The sequence below is a fragment of the Kogia breviceps genome, chromosome 11 (genome assembly GCF_026419965.1).
Source record: "Kogia breviceps isolate mKogBre1 chromosome 11, mKogBre1 haplotype 1, whole genome shotgun sequence".
Classification (NCBI taxonomy): domain Eukaryota; kingdom Metazoa; phylum Chordata; class Mammalia; order Artiodactyla; family Physeteridae; genus Kogia; species Kogia breviceps.
The window spans coordinates 57,918,326-57,945,238 of NC_081320.1; the positions used below are offsets into that span (position 1 = coordinate 57,918,326).

A 26,913-nucleotide genomic window follows, 5' to 3' on the forward strand; every position below is an offset into this window, starting at 1 on the left:
ACTGTGGGTGCAAGGACACTGGAGGCAGAGGTCCCAGGGAATATTTATTGGTGTGAGCTCTCTCAGATGTTGCTATTTTGGCACTGAGATCTGGCTCTACCAAACAGCTTGCAGGCTCCAGTGCTGGGATGCCTCAGGCCAAACAACTAGTGGTGGGGATGGGGGGGAAACACAGCCCCACCCATCAGCAGACAGGCTGCCTAAAGTTGTCCTGAGCCAACAATCGCCTATAAATTCACCCCTTGACACGGCCCTGTACATCAGAGGGACAAGACACAGCTCCACCCACCAGTGGGCAGGCACTAATCCCTCCTACAAGAAAGTTTCCACAAGCCCCTGGACCAAATTCACCCACCAACGGGCAGACACCAGAAGCAAGAATTACAATCCTGCAGCCTGAGGAACAGAGACCACAAACACAGAAAGTTAGACAAAATGAGATGGCAGAGAAATATATTCCAGACAGAGGAACAAGATAAAACCCCAGAAGAACAACTAAGTGAAGTAGAGATGGTCAATCTACCTGAAAAAGAAGTCAATTTACCTGAAAAAGGAGGGCATGGCATGATATATTTAAAGTGATGAAAGGCAAAAACCTACAGCCTACAAGAATACTCTAATCAGCAAGGCTCTCATTCAGATTCAGTGGAGAAATCAAAAGCTTTACAAACAAGCAAAGGCTAAGAGAATTCAGCACCACCAAACCAGCTTTACAACAAATGCTAAAGGAAATTCTCTAGGCGGAAAAGAAAAGGTCACAGCTAGAAACAAAAAAATTACGAATAGGAAAGCTTACAGGTAAAGGCAAACGTACAGTAAATGTAGGAAATCATCCACACACAAATATGATATCAAAACCAGCAATCATGAGGTGAGTACAAATGCAGGATATTGGAAATGCATTTGAAATTAAGAGACCAGCAACTTAAAACCATCTTGTATATATATAGACTGCTACATTAAAACCTCATGGGAACCACAAACCAAAAATCTACAATAGATACACACACAAAAAGTAAAAAGCAACCCAAACAAAACACTAAAGATGGTCATCAAATCACAAGAGAAGAGAACAAAAGAGAAAGAGAAGAAAAAATACCTACAAAAACAAATCCAAAACAATTAACAAGATGGCAATAAGAACATACATATGGATAATTACCTTAAGTGTAAATGGATTAAATGCTCCAACCAAAAGACACATACAGACTGAAAGTGAGGGGATGGAATTATCCCATGGAAATGGAAATCAAAAGAAAGCTGGAGTAGCAATACTCACATCAGACAAAATAGACTTTAAAATAAAGACTGTTATAAGAGACAAAGAAGTACACTACATAATGATCAAGGGATCAATCCAAGAAGAAGATATAACAATTGTAAATATATATGCACCCAACATAGGAGCACCTCAATACATAAGGCAAATGCTAACAGCAGTAAAAGCAGAAATTGACAGTAACTCAGTATTAGTGGCTTTAACACCCCAGTTTACATGAATGTACAGAACATCCAGACAGAAAATTAATAAGGAACCACAGGCCTTAAATGACACATTTGACCAGATGGACTTAACTGATATTTATAGAAAGCAGCAGAATAAACATTCTTCTCAAGTGCACATGGAACATTCTCCAGGATAGATCCCATGCTGGGCCACAAATCAAGCCTCAGTAAATTAAAAAAAACTGAAATCATATCAAGTATCTTTTCTGATCACAACACTATGAGATTAGAAATCACACACACACACACACACACACACACACACACACACACACACACACACACACAAACTGTAAAAAGCACAAACACATGGAGGTTAAACAATGTTACTGAACAACCAAAGGATCACTGAAGAAATCAAAGAGGAAATAAAAGAATACCTGGAGACAAATGCCAATGAAAAGATGACAATCCAAAAACTATGGGACACAGCAAAAGCAGTTCTAAGAGGGAAGTTTATAGCAATACAATCTTACTTCAGGAAACAAGAAAAATCTCAAATAAACAACTTAATCTTACACCTAAAGCAACTAGAGAAAGAAGAACAAACAAAACCCAAAGTTAGTAGAAGGAAAGAAATCATAAAGATCAGAGCAGAGATAAATGAAAAAGAAATGAAGGAAACGATAGCAAAAATCAATGAAACTAAAAGCTGGTTCTTTGAAAAGATAAACAAAACTGACAAGCCTTAAGCCAGTTTTATCAAGAAAAAAAGGGAGAGGGCTCAAATCAATAAAATTAGAAATGAAAAAGAAGAAGTTACAACTGACACTACAGAAATACAAAGGATCATAAGAGACTACTACAAGCAACTATATGCCAGTAAAATGGACAACCTAGAAGAAATGGACAAATTCTTAGAAAGGTATAGCCTTCCAAGACTGAACCAGGAAGAAATAGAAAATATGAACAGACCAGTCACAAGTAATGAAATTGATACTGTGATTTAAAATCTTCCAACAAACAGAAGTCCAGGACCAGATGGCTTCACAGGTGAATTCTATTAAACATTCAGAGAAGAGTTAACACCTATCCTTCTGAAACTCTTCCAAAAAATTACAGAGGAAGGAACACTCCCAAATTCATTCTATGAGGCCACCATCAACCTGATACAAAAAAACAGACAAAGATCACAAAAAAAGAAAATTACAGGCCAATATCACTGATAAAGATAGACACCAAAATCCTCAAAAACTACTAGCAAAGATGAATTGGGAGACTGGGAATGACATATATACACTATTATGTATAAAACAGATAACTAGTGAGAACCTACTGTATAGCATAGGGAAGTCTACTCTGTGCTCTGTGGTGACCTAGATGGGAAAGAAATCTGGGAGGAAGGGGATATATGTATAAATATGGCTGATTCACTTTGCTGTACAGCAGAAACTAGCACAACATTGTAAAGCAACTATACTCCAATTTAAAAAAAAACTGTGATCACCTCAGTAGATGCAGAAAAAGCTTTTGACAAAATTCAAAACCCATTTATGATAAAAACTCTCCAGAAAGTGGGTATAGAGGGAAACTATTTAAACATAATAAAGGCCATATATGACAAACCCACAGCTAACAACACTCTCAATGGTTAAAAGCTGAAAGTATTTCCTCTAAGATCAGGAACAAGACAAGGATATCCACTCTCGCCATTTTTATGCAACATAGTTTTGGAAGCCCTAGCCAAGGCAATCAGAGAAGAAAAATAAAAGGAATCCAAATTGGAAAAGAAGAAGGAAAACTGTCACTGTTTGCAGATAACATGATACTATACACAGAAAATCCTAAAGATGCTACCAGTAAAGTACTAGAGCTCATCAATAAATTTGGTAAACAAAAAAGTTTTAACTTTGTATGGAAACACAAAAGACTCTGAATAGCCAAAGCAATCCTGAGAAAGAAAAACAGAGCTGCAGGAATCAGGCTTCCTGATCTCAGAATATAATACAAATCTGCAGTAATCAAAATAGTATGGTACTGGCACAAAAACAGAAATATAGATCAATGGAACAGGATAGAAAGCCCAGAGATAAACCCACACACATATGGTCACCTTATCTTTGATAAAGGAGGGAAGGATATACAGTGAAGAAAAGACAGCTTCTTCAATAAGTGGTGCTGGAAAAACTGGACAGCTACATATAAAAGTATGAAATTAGAACACTCCCTAACACCACACACAAAAATAAACTCAAAGTGGTTTAAAGACCTAAATGTAAGGCCAGACACTATCAAACTCTTAGAGGAAAACATAGGCAGAACACTCTATGACATAAATCACAGCAAGATCCTTTATGACTCACCTCCCAGAGAAATGGAAATAAAAACAAAAATAAACAAATGGGACCAAATGAAACTTAAACGCTTTTGCATAGCAAAGGAAACATGTAAACAAGACCAAAAGACAACCCTCAGAATGGGAAGAAATATTTGCAAATGAAGCAACCGACAAAGGATTAATCTCCAAAATTTACAAGTAACTCATGCAGCTCAAGAACAAAAAACACAAACAACCCAATCCAAAAATGGGCAGAAGACCTAAATAGACATTTCTTCAAAGAAGATATACAGACTGCCAAGAAACACATGAAAGAATGCTCAACATCATTAATCATTAGAGAAATGCAAATCAAAACTACAACGAGATATCATCTCACACCGGTCAGAATGGCCATCATCAAAAAAATCTAGAAACAATAAATGCTGGAGAGGGTGTGGAGAAAAGGGAACCCTCTTGCACTGTTGCTGGGAATGTAAATTGATACAGCCACTATGGAGAACCGTATGGAGGTTCCTAAAAAACTACAAATAGAACTACCATATGACCCAGCAATCCCACTACTGGGCATATACACTGAGAAAACCATAATTCAAAAAGAGTCATGTACCAAAATGTTCATTGCAGCTCTATTTACAATAGCCAGGACATGGAAGCAACCTAAGTGTCCATCAACAGACGAATGGATAAAGAAGATGTGGCACATATATACAATGGAGTATTACTCAGCCATAAAAAGAAATGAAATTGAGTTATTTGTAGTGCGGTGGATGGACCTGGAGTCTGTCATACAGAGTGAAGTAAGTCAGAAGGAGAAAAACAAATACCGTATGCTAACACATACATATGGAATCTAAGAAAAAAAAATGTCATGAAGACCCTAGGGGTAGGACGGGAATAAAACATGACCTACTAGAGCATGGACTTGAGGATATGGGGAGGGGGAAGGGTAGGCTGTGATGAAGGTAGAGAGTGGCATGGACATATATACACTAACAAACGTAGGGTGAATAACTAGTGGGAAGCAGCCTCATGGCACAGGGAGATCAGCTGTGTGGTTTGTGACCACCTAGAGGGCTGGGAGGGAGGGAGATGCAAGAGGGAAGAGAGATGAGAACATACATATATGTATAACTGATTCACTTTGTTGTAAAGCAGAAACTAACACACCATTCTAAAGCAATTATACTCCAATAAAGATGTTAAAAAAAAAAAAGAAATACAGATCAATGGCAAAGGATAGAAAGTCCAGAAATAAACCCCTGTACCTATGGTCAATTAATCTACAACAAAGGAAGCAAGAATATACAATGGAGAAAAGACATTCTCTTCAATAAGTGGTGCTGGGAAAACTGGTCAGCAACATGTAAAAGAATGAAATTAGAACACTCCCTAACACCATATGCAAAAATAAACTCAAAATGGGTTAAAGACCTAAATGTAAAACTGGATACTATAAAACTCTTAGAGGAAAACATAGGCAGAACACTCTCTGACATAAATCTCAGCAAGATCTTTTGGATCCACCTCCCAGAGTAATGAAAATAAAAACAAAAATAAACAAATGGGGGCTAATGAAACTTCAAAAGCTTTTGCACAACAAAGGAAACCATAAACAAAATGAAAAGACAACCCACAGAAAGGGAGAAAGTATTTGCAAAGGAAGGAACCAACAAGGGATTAACCCCAAAATATACAAACACCTCATGCAGCTCCATATCAAAAAACAAACAAACCAAATTTTTAAAAAATGGGCAGAAGACCTAAATAGATATTTCTCTAAAGAAGACACAGAGAGAAGATGGCGGAAGAGTAAGACACGGAGATCACCTTCCTCCCCACAGATACATCAGAAATACATCTACACGTAGAACTGCTCCCATTGAACACCCACTGAACGCTGGCAGAAGACTTCAAACCTTCCAAAAGGCAAGAAACTCCCCCACATAACTGGGTAGGGCAAAAGAAAAACGAATAAACTGGGACAAAAGAATAGGGACGGGACCTGCACCAGTGGGAGGGAGCTGTGAAGGAGGAAAGGTTCCCACACAGTAGAAGCCCCTTCATGGGCGGAGATTGTGGGTGGCGGAGGGGGAAGGTTCAGAGCCATGGAAGAGAGCGCAGCCACAGGGGTGCGGAGGGCAAAGCGGAGAGATTGCTGCAGAGGATCGGTGCCGACCAGCACTCACCAGCCCGAGAGGCTTGTCTGCTCACCTGCCGGGAAGGGCGGGGGCTGGGTGCTGAGGCTCGGGCTTCTTCGGGAGGAAGCCGGGAGAGGACTGGGGGTGGCTGCGTGAACACAGCCTGAAGGGGTTAGTGCACCACGGCTAACAGGGAGGGAGTCCGGGAGAAGTCTGGAGCTGCCGAAGAGACAAGAGACTTTTTCTTGCCTCTTTGTTTCCTGGGGCGCGAGGAGAGGGGATTAAGCACGCCGTGTAAAGGAGCTCCAGAAATGGATGTGAGCCACGGCTATTAGCACGGACACCAGAGACGGGCATGAGACGCTAAGGCTGCTGCTGCCGCCACCAAGAAGCCTGTGCGACCACAGATCACTCTCCACACCTCCCCTCCCGGGAGCCTGTGCAGCCCGCCACTGCCAGGGTCCCGGGATCCAGGGACAACTTCCCCGGGAGAACACACGGCGCACGGCTGGTGCAACGTCATGCCGGCCGCTGCCACTGTAGGCTTGCCCTAATCTCTGTGCCCCTCCGTCCCCCGGCCTGGGCCAGAGCCCCCAAATCAGCTGCTCCTTTAACCCCGTCCTGTCTGAGAGAAGAGCAGACGCCCTCGGGCGACCTATGCACAGAGGTGGGGCCAAGTCCAAAGTTGAACCCCAGGAGCTGTGCGAACAAACAGGAGAGGGGGAGGTCTCTCCCAGCAGCCTAAGAAGCAGCAGATTAAATCTCCACAATCAACTTGAAGTGCCCTGCATCTGTGTAATACCTGAATAGACAGCAAATCATCTCAAGTTGAAGAGGTGGACTTTGGGAGCAAGATATATTATTAGTTTCCCCTTTTTCTCTTTTTGTGAGGGTGTACGTGTGTGCTGCTGTGTGAGATTTTGTCTGTATAGCTTTGCTTTCACCATTTGTCCTAGGGTTCTGACCGTCCCGTTTTGTTTGTTGTTGTTTTTTTTACTTTTTAAAATTTTTCTTCTTAGTAATTATTTTTTATTTTAATAACTTTATTTTATCATACTTTCTTTCTTCCTTCCTTTCTTCCTTTCTTCCTTCCTTTCTTCCTCCCTCCCTCCCTCCCTTCCTTTCTTTCCTTTCTATTTTCTCTCCCTTTTATTCTGAGCCGTGTGGATTAGAGGCTCTTGGTGCTCCAGCCAGGCTTCAGGGCTGTGTCTCTGAGCTGGGAGAACCAACTTCAGGACACTGGTCCACAAGAGACCTCCCAGCTCCACGTGATATCAAACAGCGAAAATCTCCCAGAGATCTCCATCTCAACACCAAGACCCAGCTTCACTCAACGACCAGCAAGCTACAGTGCTGGACACCCTATGCCCAACAACTAGCAAGACAGGACTACAGCCCCATCCATTAGCAGAGAGGCTGCCTAAAATCATAATAAGGCTACAGACACCCCACAACATACCACCAGATGTGGACCTGCCCACCAGAAAGACAAGATCCAGCCTCATCCACCAGAACACAGGCACTAGTCCTCTCAACCAGGAAACCTACTCAATCCACTGAACCAACCATAGCCACTGGGGACAGACACCAAAAACAATGGGAACTACAAACCTGCAGCCTGCAAAAAGGAGACCCCAAACACAGTAAGATAAGCAAAATCAAAAGTCAGAAAAACACACAGCAGATGAAGGAGCAAGGTAAAAACCCACCAGACCTAACAAACAAAGAGGAAACAGGCAGTCTACCTGAAAAAGAATTCAGAATAATGATAGTAAAGATGATCCAAAATCTTGGAAATAGAATAGACAAAATGCAAGAAACATTTAACAAGGACCTAGAAGAAATAAAGAGGAAGCAAGCAATGATGAGCAACACAATAAATGAAATTAAAAATATTCTAGATGGGATCAATAGCAGAATAACTGAGGCAGAAGAACGGATAAGTGACCTGGAAGATAAAATAGTGGAAATAGGGGCTTCCCTGGTGGCGCAGTGGTTGAGAATCTGCCTGCCAATGCAAGGAACACAGGTTCGAGCCCTGGTCTGGGAAGATCCCACATGCCGCGGGGCAACTACACCCCTGAGCCACAATTACTGAGCCTGCGCGTCTGGAGCCTGTGCTCTGCAACAAGAGAGGCCGCGATAGTGAGAGGCCCACGCACTGCGATGAAGAGTGGACCCCATTTGCCACAACTAGAGAAAGCCCTCACACAGAAATGAAGACCCAACACAGCCATAAATAAATTAATTAATTAAAAAAAAAATAGTGGAAATAAATGCTGTAGAGCAGAATAAAAAAAAAAAAATGAAAAGAACTGAGGACAGTCTCAGAGACCTCTGGGACAACATTAAACGCACCAACATTTGAATTATAGGGGTCCCAGAAGAAGAAGAGAAAAAGAAAGGGGCTGAGAAAATATTTGAAGAGACTGTAGTTGAAAAATTCCCTAATATGGGAAAGGAAATAGTTAATCAAGTCCAGGAAGCACAGAGAGTCCCATACAGGATAAATCCAAGGAGAAACACACCAAGACACATATTAATCAAACTATCAAAAATTAAATACAAAGAAAACATATTGAAAGCTGCAAGGGAAAAACAACAAATAACACACAAGGTAATCCCCATAAGGTTAACAGCAGATCTTTCAGCAGAAACTCTGCAAGCCAGAAGGGAGTGGCAGGACATATTTAAAGTGATGAAGAAGAAGAACCTACAACCAAGATTACTCTACCCAGCAAGGATCTCATTCAGATTTGATGGAGAAATTAAAACCTTTACAGACAAGCAAAAGCTGAGAGAGTTCAGCACCACCAAACCAGCTTTACAACAAATGCTAAAGGAACTTCTCTAGACAAGAAACACAAGAGAAGGAAAAGACCTACAAGAACAAAATTGAAACAATTAAGTAAATGGTAATAGGAACACACATATCAATAATTACCTTAAATGTAAATGGATTAAATGCTCCCACCAAAAGACAAAGACTGGCTGAATGCATATAAAAACAAGACCCATATATATGCTGTCTACAAGAGACCCACTTCAGACCCAGGGACACATACAGACTGAAAGTGACAGGATGGAAAAAGATATTCCATGCAAATGGAAATCAGAAGAAAGCTGGAGTAGCAATTCTCATATCAGACAAAATAGACTTTAAAATAAAGACTATTAAAAGAGACAAAGACGGACACTACATAATGATTAAGGGATTGATCCATGAAGAAGATATAACAATTGTAAATATACATCCAACATAGGAGCACCTCAATACATAAGGCAAATACTAACAGCCATAAAAGGGGAAATCGACAGGAACACAATCATAGTAGGGGACTTTAACACCCCACTTTCACCAATGGACAGATCATCCAAAATGAAAATAAATAAGGAAACACAAATTTTAAATGATACCTTAAACAAGATGGACTTGATATTTATAGGACATTCCATCCAAAAACAACAGAATACACATTTTTCTCAAGTGCTCATGAAACATTCTCTAGGATAGATCATATCTTGGGTCACAAATCTACCCTTGGTAAATTTAAGAAAACTGAAATCATATCAAGTATCTTCTCCGACCACAACGCTATGAGACTAGATATTAATTACAGGAAAAGATCTGTAAAAAAATACAAACACATGGAGGCTAAACAATACACTACTTACTTAATAACGAAGTGATCACTGAAGAAATCAAAGAGGAAATCAAAAAATACCTAGGAACAAATGACAATGAAAACACGACAACCCAAAACCTATGGGATGCAGCAAAACAGTTCTAAGAGGGAAGTTTATAGCAAAACAATCCTACCTTAAGAAAGAGGAAACATCTCGAATAAACAACTTAACCGTACACCTAAAGCAATTAGAGAAAGAGAACAAAAAAACTCCCAAAGTTAGCAGAAGGAAAGAAATCATAAAGATCAGATCAGAAATAAATGAAAAAGAAATGAAGGAAATAATAGCAAAGATCAATAAAACTAAAAGCTGGTTCTTTGAGAAGATAAACAAAATTGATAAATCATTAGCCAGACTCATCAAGAAAAAAAGGGAAAAGACCCAAATCAATAGAATTAGAAATGAAAATGGAGAAGTAACAACGGACACTGCAGAAATACAAAAGATTATTAGAGATTACTACAACAAACTGTATGCCAATAAAATGGACAACTTAGAAGAAATGGACAAATTCTTAGAAATGCACAACCTGCCGAGACTGAGCCAGGAAGGAATAGAAAATATGAACAGACCAATCACAAGCACTGAAACTGAAACTGATTAAAAATCTTCTAACAAACTAAAGCCCAGGACCAGATGGCTTCACAGGCAAATTCTACCAAACATGTAGAGAAGAGCTAACACCTATCCTTCTCAAACTCTTCCAAAAGATAGAAGAGGGAGGAATACTCCCAAACTCATTCTATGAGGCCACCTGATATCACCCTGATACCAAAACCAGACAAAGACATCACAAAGAAAGAAAACTACAGCCAATATCACTGATGAACATAGATGCAAAAATCCTCAACAAAATACTAGCAAACAGAATCCAACAGCACACTAAAAGGATCATACACCATGATCAAGTGGGGTTTATTCCAGGAATGCAAGGATTCTTCAATATATGCAAATCAATCAACGTGATACACCATATCAACAAACTGAAGGAGAAAAACCATATGATCATCTCAACAGATGCAGAGAAAGCTTTCAGCAAAATTCAACACCCATTTATGATAAAAACCCTCCAGAAAGTAGGCATAGAGGGAACTTTCCTCAACATAATAAAGGCCATATATGACAAACCCACAGCCAACATCATCCTCAAAGGATAACATCTTATCAACATAGTTGATAGAGAATCCTAAGGATGCTAACAGAAAACTACTAGAGATAATCAATGAATGTGATAAAGTAGCAGGATACAAAATTAATGCACAGAAATCCCTGGCATTCTTATACACAAATGATGAAAAATCTGGGAGTGAAATTAAGAAAACACTCCCATTTACCACTGCAACAAAAAGAATAAAATACCTAGGGGTAAACCTACCTAAGGAGACAAAAGACCTGTATGCAGAAAACTATACGACACTGATGAAAGAAATTAAAGGTGATACAAACAGATGGAGAGATATACCATGTTCTTGGATTGGAAGAATCAATACTGTGAAAATGCCTGTACTACCCAAAGCAATCTACAGATTCAGTGCAATCCCTATCAAACTACCAATGGCATTTTTCACAGAACTAGAACAAAAAATCTCACAATTTGTATGGAAACACAAAAGACCCCAAATAGCCAAAGCAATTTTGAGAACGAAAGATGGAGCTGGAGGAATCAGACCCCCTGACTTCAGACAATACTACAAAGCTACAGTAATCAAGACAGTATGGTACTGGCACAAAAACAGAAATATAGATCAATGGAACAGGATAGAAAGCCCAGAGATAAACCCACACACATATGGTCACCTTATCTTTGATAAAGGAGGCAAGAATATACAGTGAAGAAAAGACAGCCTCTTCAATAAGTGGTGCTGGAAAAACTGGACAGCTACATATAAAAGTATGAAATTAGAACACTCCCTAACACCACACACAAAAATAAACTCAAAATGGATTAAAGACCTAAATGTAAGGCCAGACACTATACAACTCTTAGAGGAAAACATAGGCAGAACACTCTATGACATAAATCACAGCAAGATCCTTTTTGACCCACGTCCTAGAGAAATGGAAATAAAAAGAAAAATAAACAAATGGGACCTAATGAAACTTAAAAGCTTTTGCACAGCAAAGGATACCATAAACAAGACCAAAAGACAACCCTCAGAATGGGAGAAAATAGTTGCAAATGAAGCAACAAAAGATTAATCTCCAAAATTTATAAGCAACTCATGCAGCTCAATAACAAAAAAACAAACAACCCAATCCAGAAATGGGCAGAAGACCTAAATAGACATTTCTCCAAAGAAGATAAACAGATTTCCAACATACACATGAAAGAATGCTCAACATCATTAATCATTAGAGAAATGCAAATCAAAACTACAATGAGATATCACCTCACAGCAGTCAGAATGGCCATCATCAAAAAATCTAGAAACAATAAATGCTGGAGAGGGTGTGGAGAAAAGGGAACCCTCTTGCACTGTTGCTGGGAATGTAAATTGATACAGCCACTATGGAGAACAGTATGGAGGTTCCTAAAAAACTACAAATAGAACTACCATATGACCCAGCAATCCCACTACTGGGCATATACCCTGAGAAAACCATAATTCAGAAAGAGTCATGTACCAAAATGTTCATTGCAGCTCTATTTACAATAGCCAGGACATGGAAGCAAACTAAGTGTTCATCAACAGATGAATGGATGAAGAAGATGTGGCATATATATACAATGGAATAATACTCAGCCATAAAAAGAAATGAAACTGAGTTACTTGTAATGAGGTGGATAGACCTGGAGTCTGTCATACAGAGTGAAGTAAGTCAGAAGGAGAAAAACAAATACCATATGCTAACACATATATATGGAATCTAAGAAAAAAAATGTCAAGAAGAGACTAGGGGTAGAACAGGAATAAAACACAGACCTACTAGAGCATGGACTTGAGGATATGGGGAGGGGGACGGGTAAGCTGTGATGAAGTGAGAGAGTGGCATGGACATATATACACTACCAAACATAGGGTGGATAGCTAGTGGGAAGCAGCCGCATGGCACAGGGAGATCAGCTAGGTGGTTTGTGACCACCAAGAGGGGTGGGATGGGGGGGTGGGAGGGAGGTCGACGCAAGAGGGAAGAGATATGGGAACATATGTATATGTATAACTGATTCACTTTGTTGTAAAGCAGAAACTAACACACCATTGTAAAGCAATTATACTCCAATAAAGATGTTAAAAAAAAAAAGAACACATACAGATGGCCAAAACGCACATGAAAAGATGCTCAACATCACTAGTTATTAGAGAAACGCAAATCAAAACTACAATGAGGTACAATGAGGTATCACCTCACCAGTCAGAATGGCCATCATGAAAAATTCTACAAACAATAAATGCCAGCGAGGGTGTGGAGAAAAGGGAACCCTCCCATACTGTTGGTGGGAATGTAAATTGGTACAAAAGAATGTAAATTGGTATAACCACTATGGAGAACAGCATAGAGGTTCCTTACACAACTAAAAATAGAACTACCATATGATCCAGCAATCCCACTCCTGGGCATATATCCAGACAAAACCATAGTTCGAAATGATACATGCACTCCAATGTTCATTGCAGCACTATTTACAATAGCAAAGACATGGAAGCAACCTAAATGTCCACTAACAGAGGAATGGATAAAGAGGATGTGGTATAAGTACAATGGAATACTACTCAGCCATAAAAAAGAATGAAATAATACCTTTTGCAGCAACATGGATGGACCTAGAGATTACCATACTAAGTGATGTAAGTCAGATAAAGACAAATATCACATAATACCACTTATATGTGGAACCTAAAAAAATGATACAAGTGAACTTATTTACAAAATAGAAACAGGCTCACAGCCTTCATAAACAAACTTATGGTTACCACAGGGGAAAGGTGGGGGGAGGGAATAAGTTATGAGTTTGGGATTAACATATACACACTACTATATATAAAATAGATAATCAAGAAGGACCTACTGTATAGCACAGGAACTATACTCAATATTGTATAATAACCTATATTGGAAAAGAATCTGAAAAAGAATGGATATATGTATATGTATAACTGAATCACTTTGCTGTACATCTGAAACTAATATAACATTGTAAATCAACTATACTTTAATATAAAATAAAAATTATATTAAAAATAAATAAGTAAATAAAATTAATAAATTGAGAATAAATACTGATATTATTTAATGTAGGAAAAAAAACCAAATGCAAGAATCACAAATATTTTCAACCTGTTCATTAAGTACTAAGTTAATACCAATTAAATAGCAGTAAGTTAATATCAATACCTGGGGGTAAAGCCCAAGCATCACTATACTCTAAAATCTTCCCAGGACGTGTAGCCAGTGGTGGGAACCATTGCACCAGAGGGGTGCCAGGCCTCTTCCAACACTAATGTTCCATTGCTGACACTCCTGGACTTTCTGAGGACTTAATCCTCAAATACAATTTGCCCAAATGTTCAGTAAAAATTATGGGGGCCCCTTAAAATGAGAATTCTCCCTAGATGAATATGCCATTCATATAAAGAAATCTTTTAGAGTTCACACCAATCAAGAGGCAGTGAATTTACATTTAATTAGGGCCTTATTCTGCATGGAGTTATACTTTGCAGAAATACAGAATAGGAATCAATGTAAGACAGTATGCAAATTCATTTTTTAAAAAACAGAAAATCAAGATAATAAAATAGCCAAATTATTTTAATTATTCCAAACACTGGAGAAATAGATTTCTGACCAGCTAATACATGCCTGCTTCCTACCCCATCTTGCCAGCTATGGCTACATGGAATTATCATCTACGATCACAATGACTTCAATATGAATGGTAAGCAGCCCACAAATTTATATTCCAGTTTCTTTTTTTTTTTTTTGCAGTACGCGGGCCTCTCACTGTTGTGGCCTCTTCCGTTGCGGAGCACAGGCTCTGGATGCACAGGCTCAGTGGCCATGGCTCACTGGCCTAGCCGCTCCGCGGCATGTGGGATATTCCCAGACTGGCACACGAACCCATGTCCCCTGCATCGGCAGGCGGACTCTCAACCACTGCGCCACCAGGGAAGCCCTATATTACAGTTTCTTGAATATAACAGAATCACACAGTTGTCATTACATTCATTTGAAATTCAAATGTATACACTCATAAACGTATCTCGTGAATATTATTTTCTAACAACTATTTGCATTTCTAAATGAATACACCTAAACAGTGCATATAATTTCAAATTCAATTCTATTTTTATTTTATGAAGCTAAATGCCAGTATCAAAAATTTGTTTTGCCTATGAATAACAGTAACAATTTAAATAAAGCATCTGATCACCCGAAGAGATCATGCCGACATAGCTACTAATCATAAATTAATTTTTATAAACAGTAAGATTTTAAGTTGCATACGGAGGGAAAATCTACACTTGAAAATTTTATTTTAAAAAATACTACAACTCTGAGAAGCTACATCACATTTCCCCCACAGTAATGAAACCTGAATGGCTTGATCCAACAAGGTCTTCTTACCCGGTCGGAGTGGCCAGTGGCTGAGGCCAGAAGTTTTCCCTTCCTCCAGTCCCAAATGCAGACTGTGTTTTTGGCATCCAATCCCACAGAGGCTAAACGCTAAGAATAAGAACAATAATTTAATACCAGAAAATGATGGGAAAGCTTCCTATTATCCATTCCGTCTTTCAATAAATAGTTCTTATTACCTACTATGGGCCAAGTATTGAATTTCTTGTGAAAAAAATGATTTCTCAAAACCCATCTTAAATCCAAAACTAAAGATATCACAGTAGGTATTATTCCATTAGCATATACTAAAATTTCGACAACCTAAAACCTACAACCAATTTGTCCTTAAACATAGGAAACATGCAAAATCTCATGAAGTCTCTGATTAATCAGTGTAAATCATAGGAACAGAACTAGAAGGCAGGATTTAAATTTTCAAATTTAAGATCTTAATACAGCTTTAAGAGCATCTAGGATTCTGTAGTCTAAAAGCCTCACCAAACTGTTAAAATGAAAGGGTTTGACAAACACATGGAGAATAAATCCCATAAATGAACATTATCTTCATTCTTCTTAATTTTCATAATTTCACAAACATTTGGAGTGACTACAGAAAGATACATAATTTTAGTAAAAGTACTCTGGTACTTCATCTCCCAGTCTAAATTCACTGGATTCAGATCAGACCTTGTCGTCAAAGGGAAAAAAAAAAATCCCACACCTGAGTATATACAAAATTAATAGGGTCAAAACACATATTAGGGACACCAAAATCAGAGCTTCTAGCATCATAGAAATAGCACTATGTAAGAGAAAGAGGTCTGGGCTGGGAATAAGTAGATTTGGCTTCCCTTTTGACTTCATGATTAGCCAGACATAAGACCTTAGAAAATTAAACTCCTTAAATTTCAATTTTTTCAACTGTAAAATGAGTGTAAAATATTTTTACTATTTACAAAGTAGTATTGTTGTATGGATCAGTGAAATAATGTAAGTCAAAAGGTTTTAAAAACATCACTACCCAAGTATAACAGTGTGTGAGCTTATGTATTTCACTGTGTGCGTGTGTGTGTGTACGTGCATATATATGCAATGATAGACAGCCATATATGGCTAAATACATTTAGTGTTATGCAGAGATTATTCAGGTTTCTTTACTAAAGGTAGCTTCCATTAGGAATATTTAGTATAAAAAAATATATAGTTGGAGGTTTTAAAATAGGTGCTTAATGAAAGGAGGTCTTTGCTGTAATTTTCAATTGAGAGTTCCAGTAATGGAAATGATTATAAGACATGGTTGTATTTTTATATATATATGAAAATTTGAAGTGAGTGAAATCCATTTAGCTTATTTTTTTCTTTTCTCTTTACTTAAACAGAAAAAGCAGTTAACATAAACATGGGCACGAAAGTAAAACCCACATAAGAAATGTGAAGAAGATTGAGAAAAAGCCAAAAGAAATCTATTCTGTTCATTTGCAGTGATAGGCCCTATTGCTACCGAAAAGCATTTCAATTGCCTTTTGATGCTTGTGAGGTGATGGTCCATTTGTCATTTTCTAAATATCGCTCGATTCCACTGAACTCTGTCCAGGGAAAAAGGCAGATCTGAAGCAATAGGCATCAACAAGCCACAAAATCCATCACAGCAAACAAATAGGAGGTTATTTTTCTCAACTGACAGTTGTGAAAGAAAATACCATGAAGTCCATCCCTGTCTTTACCTTCAAAATGGAACCTAAAAAAATAGCTAGGATTCTAACACAAAATAACATGAACAAAGAACTAAAAGTTACAGCTGGATTTCCCCCTGCTACATTACATTTTTCTTGTGATTTTGATAAAGAATGTTTGCTAGAACATTGATAAAGAATGTTTGCTAGAATTTTGATACAGAATGTTTGCTAGAAAAGCAAAATCAGATAGAGAATGTGCATGTAAGTTCACATCAAAGCATTCATTTACACTTGTACATACATATGCATCCTGACATATTCATTCAGTTTAGTCAGGAAGTCAATAACTGCAAATCTGAATACATGTTACTATCTAGCTATTTCTCTTTAGACCTGGATATACAATAGAACTTATGCATTATCCTGACTAAACTGGACAAGATTATAGAGTAGTTAAATCAAAAACATATTTACCAGGGGTCCACAATGTACTGAATCTAATTCTGGAAAGAAAAATGAATAGAATGATCACTACTCTCTCAAAATAGCAGAAAACACAAAGTAAATCTTAACTGTTTAAAAAGTGACCCAAACCAGGTCAAGTCCTATCTGAACTACCTACAAACTCTCAGTTTGGTCAATCTTCTATGAATAATTTCACAGGTCTTTCCACGATATGGACTTAGAGAAGTAACTCTAAAATTTACCAAAAAACAGACTGAAGGAACTAACTGGCATTAATACAAGAGTGAAAGAGACAGAGGAAGGGCGTCCTAGGAACGTGGAGAAGGCTAGGAAGAAAAGGCATGGCCTTCGTGAGGAGGTGAATGCAGGGGGAGCCAGGAATGAGGCCTCTACGCTTCCACTCCCTTCTCTTTAACATCTTTAAAAAACTGAGATAGAATTGGTATCTATAACACATTAACAAACCTTTTCTATCAAGTGTTGCTGGAAGTCCACAGAGAGAGAGACACTTCATTGGAATGGGAGATTGGGAGGGCTTCAGGAAGACCTATGAAGTGTCTTGGAAGAATGAGTCACTTTAAGGGGCAAACAGGGTGAGCAGGGCACTGGAGGTGAAGAGGGCAGCATGAGAAAGTGTCTGGAGGTGCCAAAGTACCTGGTCTGGTAGAGGAATCTCGCTGACTTTCCAACTTGACTGCAAGGGAATAGTGAAGAGAAGGCTAGAAAAGTTGGTCAGCCTAGAATGCCCAGCCACAATGTGTGGACTTCATTCAGGGGGCACTCCAAGCTTCTGTTGTTTTTAAACAACGTTCTGACACTTTTTTCAGTTGGTGAAATGCATTAGCAAGAAATTGACTGTGTGAAGACCAGTTAAGAGGTTACTTAAACTGTCAGGCATGACACAGATTTGGAACTTAAAGGATGGTGGCACGGAGAATGGGAAGGAGAGAATTAAAGTCAGAGTCACTGTGAAGAAACTAATAAATACACATGGATCAGTGACTGCTTGAATTGAGGTGAGTGGGTAGGGGAAAGGAGTTAGAAGTCACCTCAAGGTTAAAGAATCAAATAGAATCTTCTCAATGAATTATTAGGAGGTGATGCTATCTTCTGAAAGCAAGGGGAACCAAGGAGATACTCAGGGCTTGAGGTCAGTGAAAAAGGTTCGGTCCAACCCTCATTCCAAATAGGAAGCTAACAATGGAAGACAAAGTAGAATCACTGAGTCACTATGAACCCAATCAACATGAAGTTCACAACTTCCTTTGTGGAGGCTTTTTAACCTAATAGTGAGACTGGGGGAACCAAAACTGGGTCCTATCCAGAGGTGGATGTCAGTAACATGAGTGTGGAAAAGTACCAAACATATGAGGATTCTAAGAGGCTGACAAGGGGAGATAGGGAGGGTTGATAGACCTTCTGAGCCTATACGCTAAGAGCATTATAATTCTAGGTGACTTGTGAGAAGTCATTAAAGAAAAAGAAAATGCAAAAAGATACATACCTGTCCATCCGAGTCGAAAGCCAGGCAGGCGACTCCATGTGTATGGACATCTTTAAGAATAGACACAGTCTGGACATTGTAGGAGTCCCATATACATATATATGGCTCCTTCCCAACTTGGCCAGTTGCAACAAGGGTTTTATCTGGGTGTAAGGCAAGGCTGAAAAAGAAAAAGGCCTCTTTCACATCTTCTTATTGAACAAAGTTAAGAAAAACATTGATCATCTTTTATCCACATTTCTCATTTTAATCATCTAACAAGATAATCCCAAGAGAAAGAGTCCAAACTGTCCCCAAAGTAATGAATTAGCTGATTGGTCTAATAGAAACATTCAACTTTGGCAAAGAGAGGCTTAGCACAGTTTAACAACAATTTCATCTCATCTTACCCGCTTGGTAACCTTGAAAATCAGACAACTGTTATAATTCTGTGATTCTATGTTCTATAATTGCCTTTTGATATGGTATTTACTTACTGATTTTGAAAATATTACTCAGCTTTCAAATTAACTTTTGACTTTAAATTGGGGGAAAAAATGCTGTTGCCAGGAGAAAGTGTACTTCTCAGAATTAATTAAACCTGCTTGCAGAAGCTCTGGATATCATCCTCATTAGGATTTCAAAGCATGGAGGGGGGTCTCAGAGTCAAGTGCTGTTTCTGTATCTGCTGCCATAGATTATTTTAAATGAAAATTTCTATTTTACACAAATCACCGTGACACTAAGAGAACCACAAATTACTATGCCTGTGGTTTGTGTAGAATTTCTCCTACATCTGTAGTCCAGTCAAAATAAAACTGTGAAATACCAACTAGAATTTCAAGGAATCTGTAGCAGTTAAGAGGGAGAAATGTAATCATTATTACTCCTAGATGAGAAATCACTTGAACATTTTAAATTCGTTGTGTAAAGAAGTTGTGCCTTTCTAAAAATAGGTGTTGGGAATTAAACGAAAGACCTATATAAAAAACTAGCAGATGACTGTTTACACAATAAACAAAAGTAGAACTTTTTTCCTTTTCAATTTCAGCATCTGTTTACAGTTAACAGAAGTAGAATTTTTTTTTCCTTTTCAACTTTCAGCTTGATTTTGATAAGAATATATGTTCTGGAATCAGAGCATTTGGATTTACACCTGGATTTGCACATTGGCTGCCCCTCACTACCTCTAGTTCCTCGGACATATTACTTGATCTCTTTTGCCCTCAGGTTCCTCATCTATAAAATGAAGATAATATATGAAAATAGATGATATAATGAATATAGAGCAGTTAGCACAGAGTAAGCACTCAAGTTTCATTATCATCATTATTAGTGTAACTGGCAACAGAAAGATACAACCAACGTAGGCATGTCTCTGTGGATACGGGTGTTCCTTTCAGAAACAAACGACTTTCTGCTTCTCCCTTGGTTCCATGTGTGCCCCTGCCCCCAATTCTGCAACCACCAAGCCCCACAGTCTTTTCTGGTGTCTCTCATCTCACTGTGCTCACTTCCTGGGTCTCCCACCAAACCTAGTACCATCATTTGCACAGGACCCCGAGTGCTGGCTCCCTTTCCTTACCGTCGGCGCTCCCAGGCCCTTGTACCCTGGCGCCGGGGTGCAGCTGGCCTTCCCAGGAGCTCCCGGTGACCCCATCCACAGGTCTTCAGTCCCCGTGATGCCTCCTAAGCTGGAGGTCGGCTCCATTTGCACTCTCCCTATGAGGCTGGATGCTTCATCGAGTTTTGGTTTTACCTTTTTCTTTGTAAGCAAAGAGGGTGGAGTTGGAGCTGCCTGGAGGGTGAACTTTGTGGTTTTGGCTTCAGGGTCGCGGGGGTAGCGAGTGTGGGTCCAGATGGAGGGGGAGGAAGAGGATGGGTTGGGAGCGCCGACCTTCGGGGCGTCTCAGAGGAATCAGGCCCAGGCGCTTCTGCCGCCAGCCACCGCCCTTCCAAGAAGCAGCCCCATCTCACGGGATCTCGGGAGTTCTGCGGAGGCAGAGGCTTCCTGGGATGAGAAACACCTGCGTGCTCCAGGTGCCAGTGAGGACGCTCCAGTCAGAAAGGAGTTTGGCTCACACCACCAATCAAGCAAATCTCAATCTGCCTCACCTGCCCTCCCCCCACCCGCTGTCCCCTACCCCCCACCGCCAGCCATAGTCACAGGGCACTCTCACCAGGGCCCTGGTCAGGTGCCGGGGACCAGGCTCTGGCCCAAAGGCTGTGCAGTGGGGAGACTGACTGAGGTCAGAACTTGGGAGTGAAATGCACGCAGGCGGGCCGAAAGTCTATCATCTTTCAGGAAGAGGAAGGACAAATCCAATATCTGCCATGGTCCTGGGCTGCAGCAACCCTTATGCACCATGTCACTGCACATCCTCCGGGGCCAGTTGTTCCTCCTGGCAGCAGTGAGGTGTCTAGAATTCACCCCAGGAGATCATGGCTGCCTTTTCCTCAAGCCTTTCCCCTGCAGCACCACCTCAGGCATTGCTCTCTCTTTCGGACCCAGTCCAACTGCCTGCACCCTGCGATGGGGGAGCCGGCCTCTCCAGGCAAGCCCCTCCATCAGGAAATGTGCTCCTCTTTCGAACTCTGTCAGGGAGTCTATGGGCCTGGGCTGGGCCTGGGCTGGACGGGGGAGTGTGGGGTTTCCCGGGAAGGTAAACAAGGTGCAGGTGATTTCCTGGCTTCAGCTGTGATGGGAGTGAACATGGGTCGTGATGGAGGAGAAGGGAGGAGAGGATGGGCTGGGATGATAAACACGTGGGTGCCCCGAGTCTGAGTTGGCCATCTTAGTACTTGCTGGAAAATAGATCCTCTGGGATCGTTATGAGGAGCAATATAAAAAGAAGACACACATGAAAGGGTAGCTTTTTCACAATAGGTGACTGTTAGAGGCTTTAAAACATTTTAAGCTTGTAAAACACTTTAGCATTCAGAGTTGGTGAGAGAAGACCAATAAAGTATAAAAGTACCCTCTCAATATCAATTATGCTGGGATACCTCTGGTCCTTGATAGTTTCTAGATGACCTAGAACATTGCAAGTAGATTATGGAGTGTCATACTTGTTTCACTAAAATAGTGGACAGAAGCAGTCTGTGAAGACCCTATGACAATTTAGTATAGTTTAGTTCATTCATTCATTCACTCAACAAACCCTTATTTAAGGACCTGTGAAATATCAGGTGGTGCCATAGATAACAGAAACAGAAAATACACTGCCCCTCTTTCAAGAAGCCCTCCTTAAAAGGAAGGACAGACACGTAAAATAATAACGGGCAGGCCAGGGCAGCCTTGAAAGCCCTTTTAATCGGGCCAGAAAGTTAGGGCACCACTGACAGTCATGAGCAGGATACAACATAAATAGTTTCACATGTCAGGAAGGTAACCCTAGTAGTGGTGAGGAACAGTGGGAAGAACAGAGGGGGGAGGGCTGTTAGGACAGGAAGCAGAGAGGCCAGAGACTAGGAGAGAGAGAGTGAGGTAAGACAGGGGCAGAGAGGATGGAGAGGAAGAGTCAAGAGATATGTAAGGGAAAGAGAGCAAGAGAGAGACAGGGTGAGGGTGTCTGAGGCTAAGGAAAAGCTTGAACAGGTCAAACCAGACAGTTTTTTGCTTAGGCAACTGGGGTGATAAATCACAGAGCTTGGCAGCGTTAGAGTTTGAAGGCTGATCCTGGGAAAAAGATGGCCTTAACTCCACCTTAGTCTCCACCAAAGAGACTCCCCAGGTTACACCACACCTGAAGTCCCAAGAGCTATGAAGAAGAGGATTTGATTCAACTGTTCCATGAGGGCAAGGGCTGTTTCTATCACTCTACACGGTTCCTGGAACATCGTGGCAGAGTAAGCATTAACAAGGTGCTTGCGAGAGGAATGCTGGACATCGAGAGATGAGAAGGGAGGATGCCCAGAGCATCACAATGCTGCTCCCCCATCCCATGCCTTGGGCCTCCTCCCTTGGGAACAAACAGATGTCAGAAACCAAGCTGGAAGACATAAAAGTCAGAACAGCTGAGCATTTTGAAAATGACAAAAATAACATTTCTTGGTTGAAGGAAGCCATGTGGCTCACAGGGTCTTGGTGCTCTGGCTGGGTGTCAGGCCCGTGCCTCTGAGGTGGGAGAGCCAAGTTCTGCACATTGGTCCACCAGAGACCTCCCAGCTCCATGTAATACCAAACGGCAAAAGCTCTCCCAGAGATTCCCATCTCAACTCTAAGACCCACCTCCACTCAATGACCAGCAAGCTACAGTGCTGGACACCCTATGCCAAACAACTAGCAAGACAGGAAAACAACCCCACCCATTAGCAGAGAGGCTGCCTAAAATCATGATAAGGTCAGAGACACCCCAAAACACACCATTGGACTCGGTCATGCCCACCAGAAAAACAAGACCCAGCCTCATTCAACAGAACACAGGCACCATGCCCCTCTACCAGGAAGCCTACACAACCCACTGAACCAACTTACCCACTGGGGACAGACACCAAAAAACAATGGGAACTAAGAACCTGCAGCCTGCGAAAAGGAGACCCCAAATACAGTAAGTTAAGCAAGATGAGAAGACAGAGAAACACACAGCAGATGAAGCAAGGTAAAAACCCACCAGACCTAACAAATGAATAGAAAAGAGGCAGTCTACCTGAAAAAGAATTCAGAGTAATGATAGAAAAGATGATCTAAAATCTTGGAAACAGAATGGAGAAAATACAAGAAACGTTTAACAAGGACCTAGAAGAACTAAAGAGCAAACAAACAATGATGAAAAACACAATAAATGAAATTTAAAATTCTCTAGAAGGAATCAATAGCAGAATAACTGAGGCAGAAGAACGGATAAGTGACCTGGAAAATAAAATAGTGCAAATAACCACTGCAGAGCAGAATAAAGAAAAAAGAATGAAAAGAATTGAGGACAGTCTCAGAGACCTCTGGGACAACATTTAACACACCAACATTTAAATTATAGGGGTCCCAGAAGAAGAAGAGAAAAAGAAAGGGACTGAGAAAATATTTGAAGAGATTATAGTTGAAAATTTCCTTAATATGGGAAAGGAAATAGTCAATCAAGTCAAGGAAGGACTGAGAGTCCCATACAGGATAAATCCAAGGAGAAACATGCCAAGACACATATTAATCAAACCATCAAAAATTAAATACAAAGAAAAAATATTAAAAGCAGCAAGGGAAAAACAACAAATAACCTTATGGGGATTCCCCTGTATGTTCACAGCTGATCTTTCAACAGAAACTCTGCAAGCTGGTAGAGACTGGCAGGACATATTTAAAGTGATGAAAGGGTAAAACCTACAACCAAGATTACTCTACCCAGCAAGGAACTCTTTCAGATTTGATGGAAAAATTAAAAGCTTTACAGACAAGCAAAAGCTAACAGAATTCACCACCACCAAACCAGCTCTACAACAAATGCTAAAGGAACTTCTCTAGGCAGGAAACACAAGAGAAGACCTACAATAACAAACCCCCCAAAATTAAGAAAATGGTAATAGGAACATACATATATATCAATAATTACCTTAAATGTAAATGGATTAAATGCTCCAACCGAAAGACATAGACTGGCTGAATGGATACAAAAACGAGACTCATATATATGCTGTGTAAAAGAGACCCACTTCAGACCTAGGGACACATACAGACTGAAACTGAGGGGATGGAAAAAGATATTCCATGCAAAGGGGAATCAAAAGAAAACTGGAGTAGCAGTTCTCATATCAGACAAAATAGATTTTAAAATAAAGAATGTTACAAGAAACAAGGAAGGACACTACATAATGATCAAAGGATCAAACCAAGAAGAAGATATAACAATTATAAATAAATATGTACCCAGCATAGGAGCACCTCAATACATAAGGCAACTGCTAACAGCTATAAAAGAGGGATTGACAGTAACACAATAATAGCACGGGATGTTAACACCTCACTTACACCAATGGAGATCATCCAGAGAGAAAATTAATAAGGAAACAGAAGCTTTAAATGACACAAGAGACCAGATAGATTTAATTGACATTTATAGGACATTCCATCCCAAAACAACAGAATACATTTTCTTCTCAAGTTCTCATGCAACATTCTTCAGGATAGATCATATCTTGGGTCACATATAAAGCCTTGGTAAATTTAAGAAAATTGAAATCGTATCAAGTATCTTTTCTGACCACAATGCTATGAGACTAGGTATCTATTACAGGAAAAAACTTGTAAAAACTACAAGCACGTGGAGGCTAAACAATACACTACCAATAACCAAGATCTCACTGAAGAAATCAAAGAGGAAATCAAAAAATACCTAGAAACAAATGACAATGAAAACACGACAACCCAAAACCTATGGGATGCAGCAAAAGCAGTTCTAAGAGAGAAGTTTATAGCAATACATTCCTACCTCAAGAAACAAGAAACATCTCAAATAAACAACCTGACCTTATACCTAAAGCAATTAGAGAAAGAAGAACAAAAAAACCCCCAAAGTTAGCAGAAGGAAAGAAATCATAAAGATCAGATCAGAAATAAATGAAATGATGGAAACAATAGCAAAGATCAATAAAAGTAAAAGCTGGTTCTTTGAGAAGATAAATAAAATTGATAAAGCATTAGCCAGACTCATCAACAAAAAAAGGGAGAAGACTCAAATCAATAGAATTAGAAATGAAAAAGGAAGAGTAACAACTGACACTGAAGAAATACAAAGGATGATGAGTGATTACTACAAGCAACTATGTGCCAATAACATGGACAACCTGGAAGAAATGGACAAATTCTTAGAAAAGCACAACTTTCTGAGACTGAACCAGGAAGAAATAGAAAATATAAACATACCAATCACAAGCACTGAAATTCAGACTGTGATTAAAAATCTTCCAACAAACAAAAGCCCAGGACCAGATGGCTTCACAGGCAAATTCTATCAAACATTTAGAGAAGAGCTAATACCTATCCTTCTCAAACTCTTCGAAAAAATTACAGAGAGAGGAACACTCCCAAAGTCATTCTACAAGGCCACCATTCCCCTGATACCAAAAATCAGACAAAGAAGTCACAAAGAAAGAAAACTACAGGCCAGTATCACTGATGAACATAGATGCAAAAATCCTCAACAAAATACTAGCAAATAGAATCCAACAGCACATTAAAAGGATCATATGCCAAAATCAAGTGGGATTTATCCCAGGAATGCAAGGATTCTTCAATATATGCAAATCAATCAATGTGATACACCATATTAACAAACTGAAGGAGAAAAACCATATGATCATCTCAATAGATGCAGAGAAAGCTTTCAGCAAAATTCAACACCCATTTATGATAAAAACCCTGCAGAAAGTAGGCATAGAGGGAACTTACCTCAATGTAATAAATGCTATATATGACAAAGTCACAGGCAACATCATTCTCAATGGTGAAAAACTGAAACCATTTCCTCTAAGAGCAGGAACAAGAAAAGGTTGTCCACTCTCACCACTATTATTCAATATAGTTTTGGAAATTTTAGCCACAGCAATCAGAGAAGAAAAAGAAATAAAACGAATCCAAATCAGAAGAGAAAAAGTAAAGCTGTCACTGTTTGCAGATGACATGATATTATACATACAGAATCCTAAAGATTCTACCAGAAAACTACTACAGCTCATCAATGAATTTGGTAAAGTAGCAGGATACAAAATTAATGCACAGAAATCTCTTGCATTCCTATACACTAATGATGAAAAATCTGAAAGGGAAATTAAGGAAACACTCCCGTTTACCACTGCAACATAAAGAATAAAATACCTAGGAATAAACCTACCTAAGGAGACAAAAGACCTATATGTGGAAAACTATAAGATACTGATGAAAGAAATTAAAGATAATACAAACAGATGGAGAGATATACCATGTTCTTGGATTGGAAGAATCAATACTGTGAAAATGCCTGTACTCCCCAAAGCAATCTACAGATTCAATGCAATCCCTATCAAACTACCACTGGCATTTTTCAAAGAACTAGAACAAAACATTTCACAATTTGTATGGAAACACAAAAGACCTCGAATAGCCAAAGCAATCATGAGAAAGAAAAATGGAGCTGGAGGAATCAGGCTCCTGGA

The 26,913-nt window shown here is 39.5% G+C and overlaps 1 protein-coding gene across 5 annotated transcripts in view; it reads right to left on the reverse strand.

Annotated features, from left to right (window-relative positions):
• Positions 1 to 26,913, reverse strand: part of EML6 (EMAP like 6) — a 345,807-nt gene that overhangs the window by 160,793 nt on the left and 158,101 nt on the right. For all 5 annotated transcript variants that reach the window (XM_067007573.1, XM_067007577.1, XM_067007575.1 and 2 more), the window contains 2 exons: positions 18,814 to 18,973; positions 15,178 to 15,276 (listed from right to left, as the gene is read on the reverse strand). In XM_067007573.1, the coding sequence (XP_066863674.1) occupies positions 15,178 to 15,276; positions 18,814 to 18,973 (259 nt within the window). The remainder of the gene's footprint in view (positions 1 to 15,177; positions 15,277 to 18,813; positions 18,974 to 26,913) is intronic.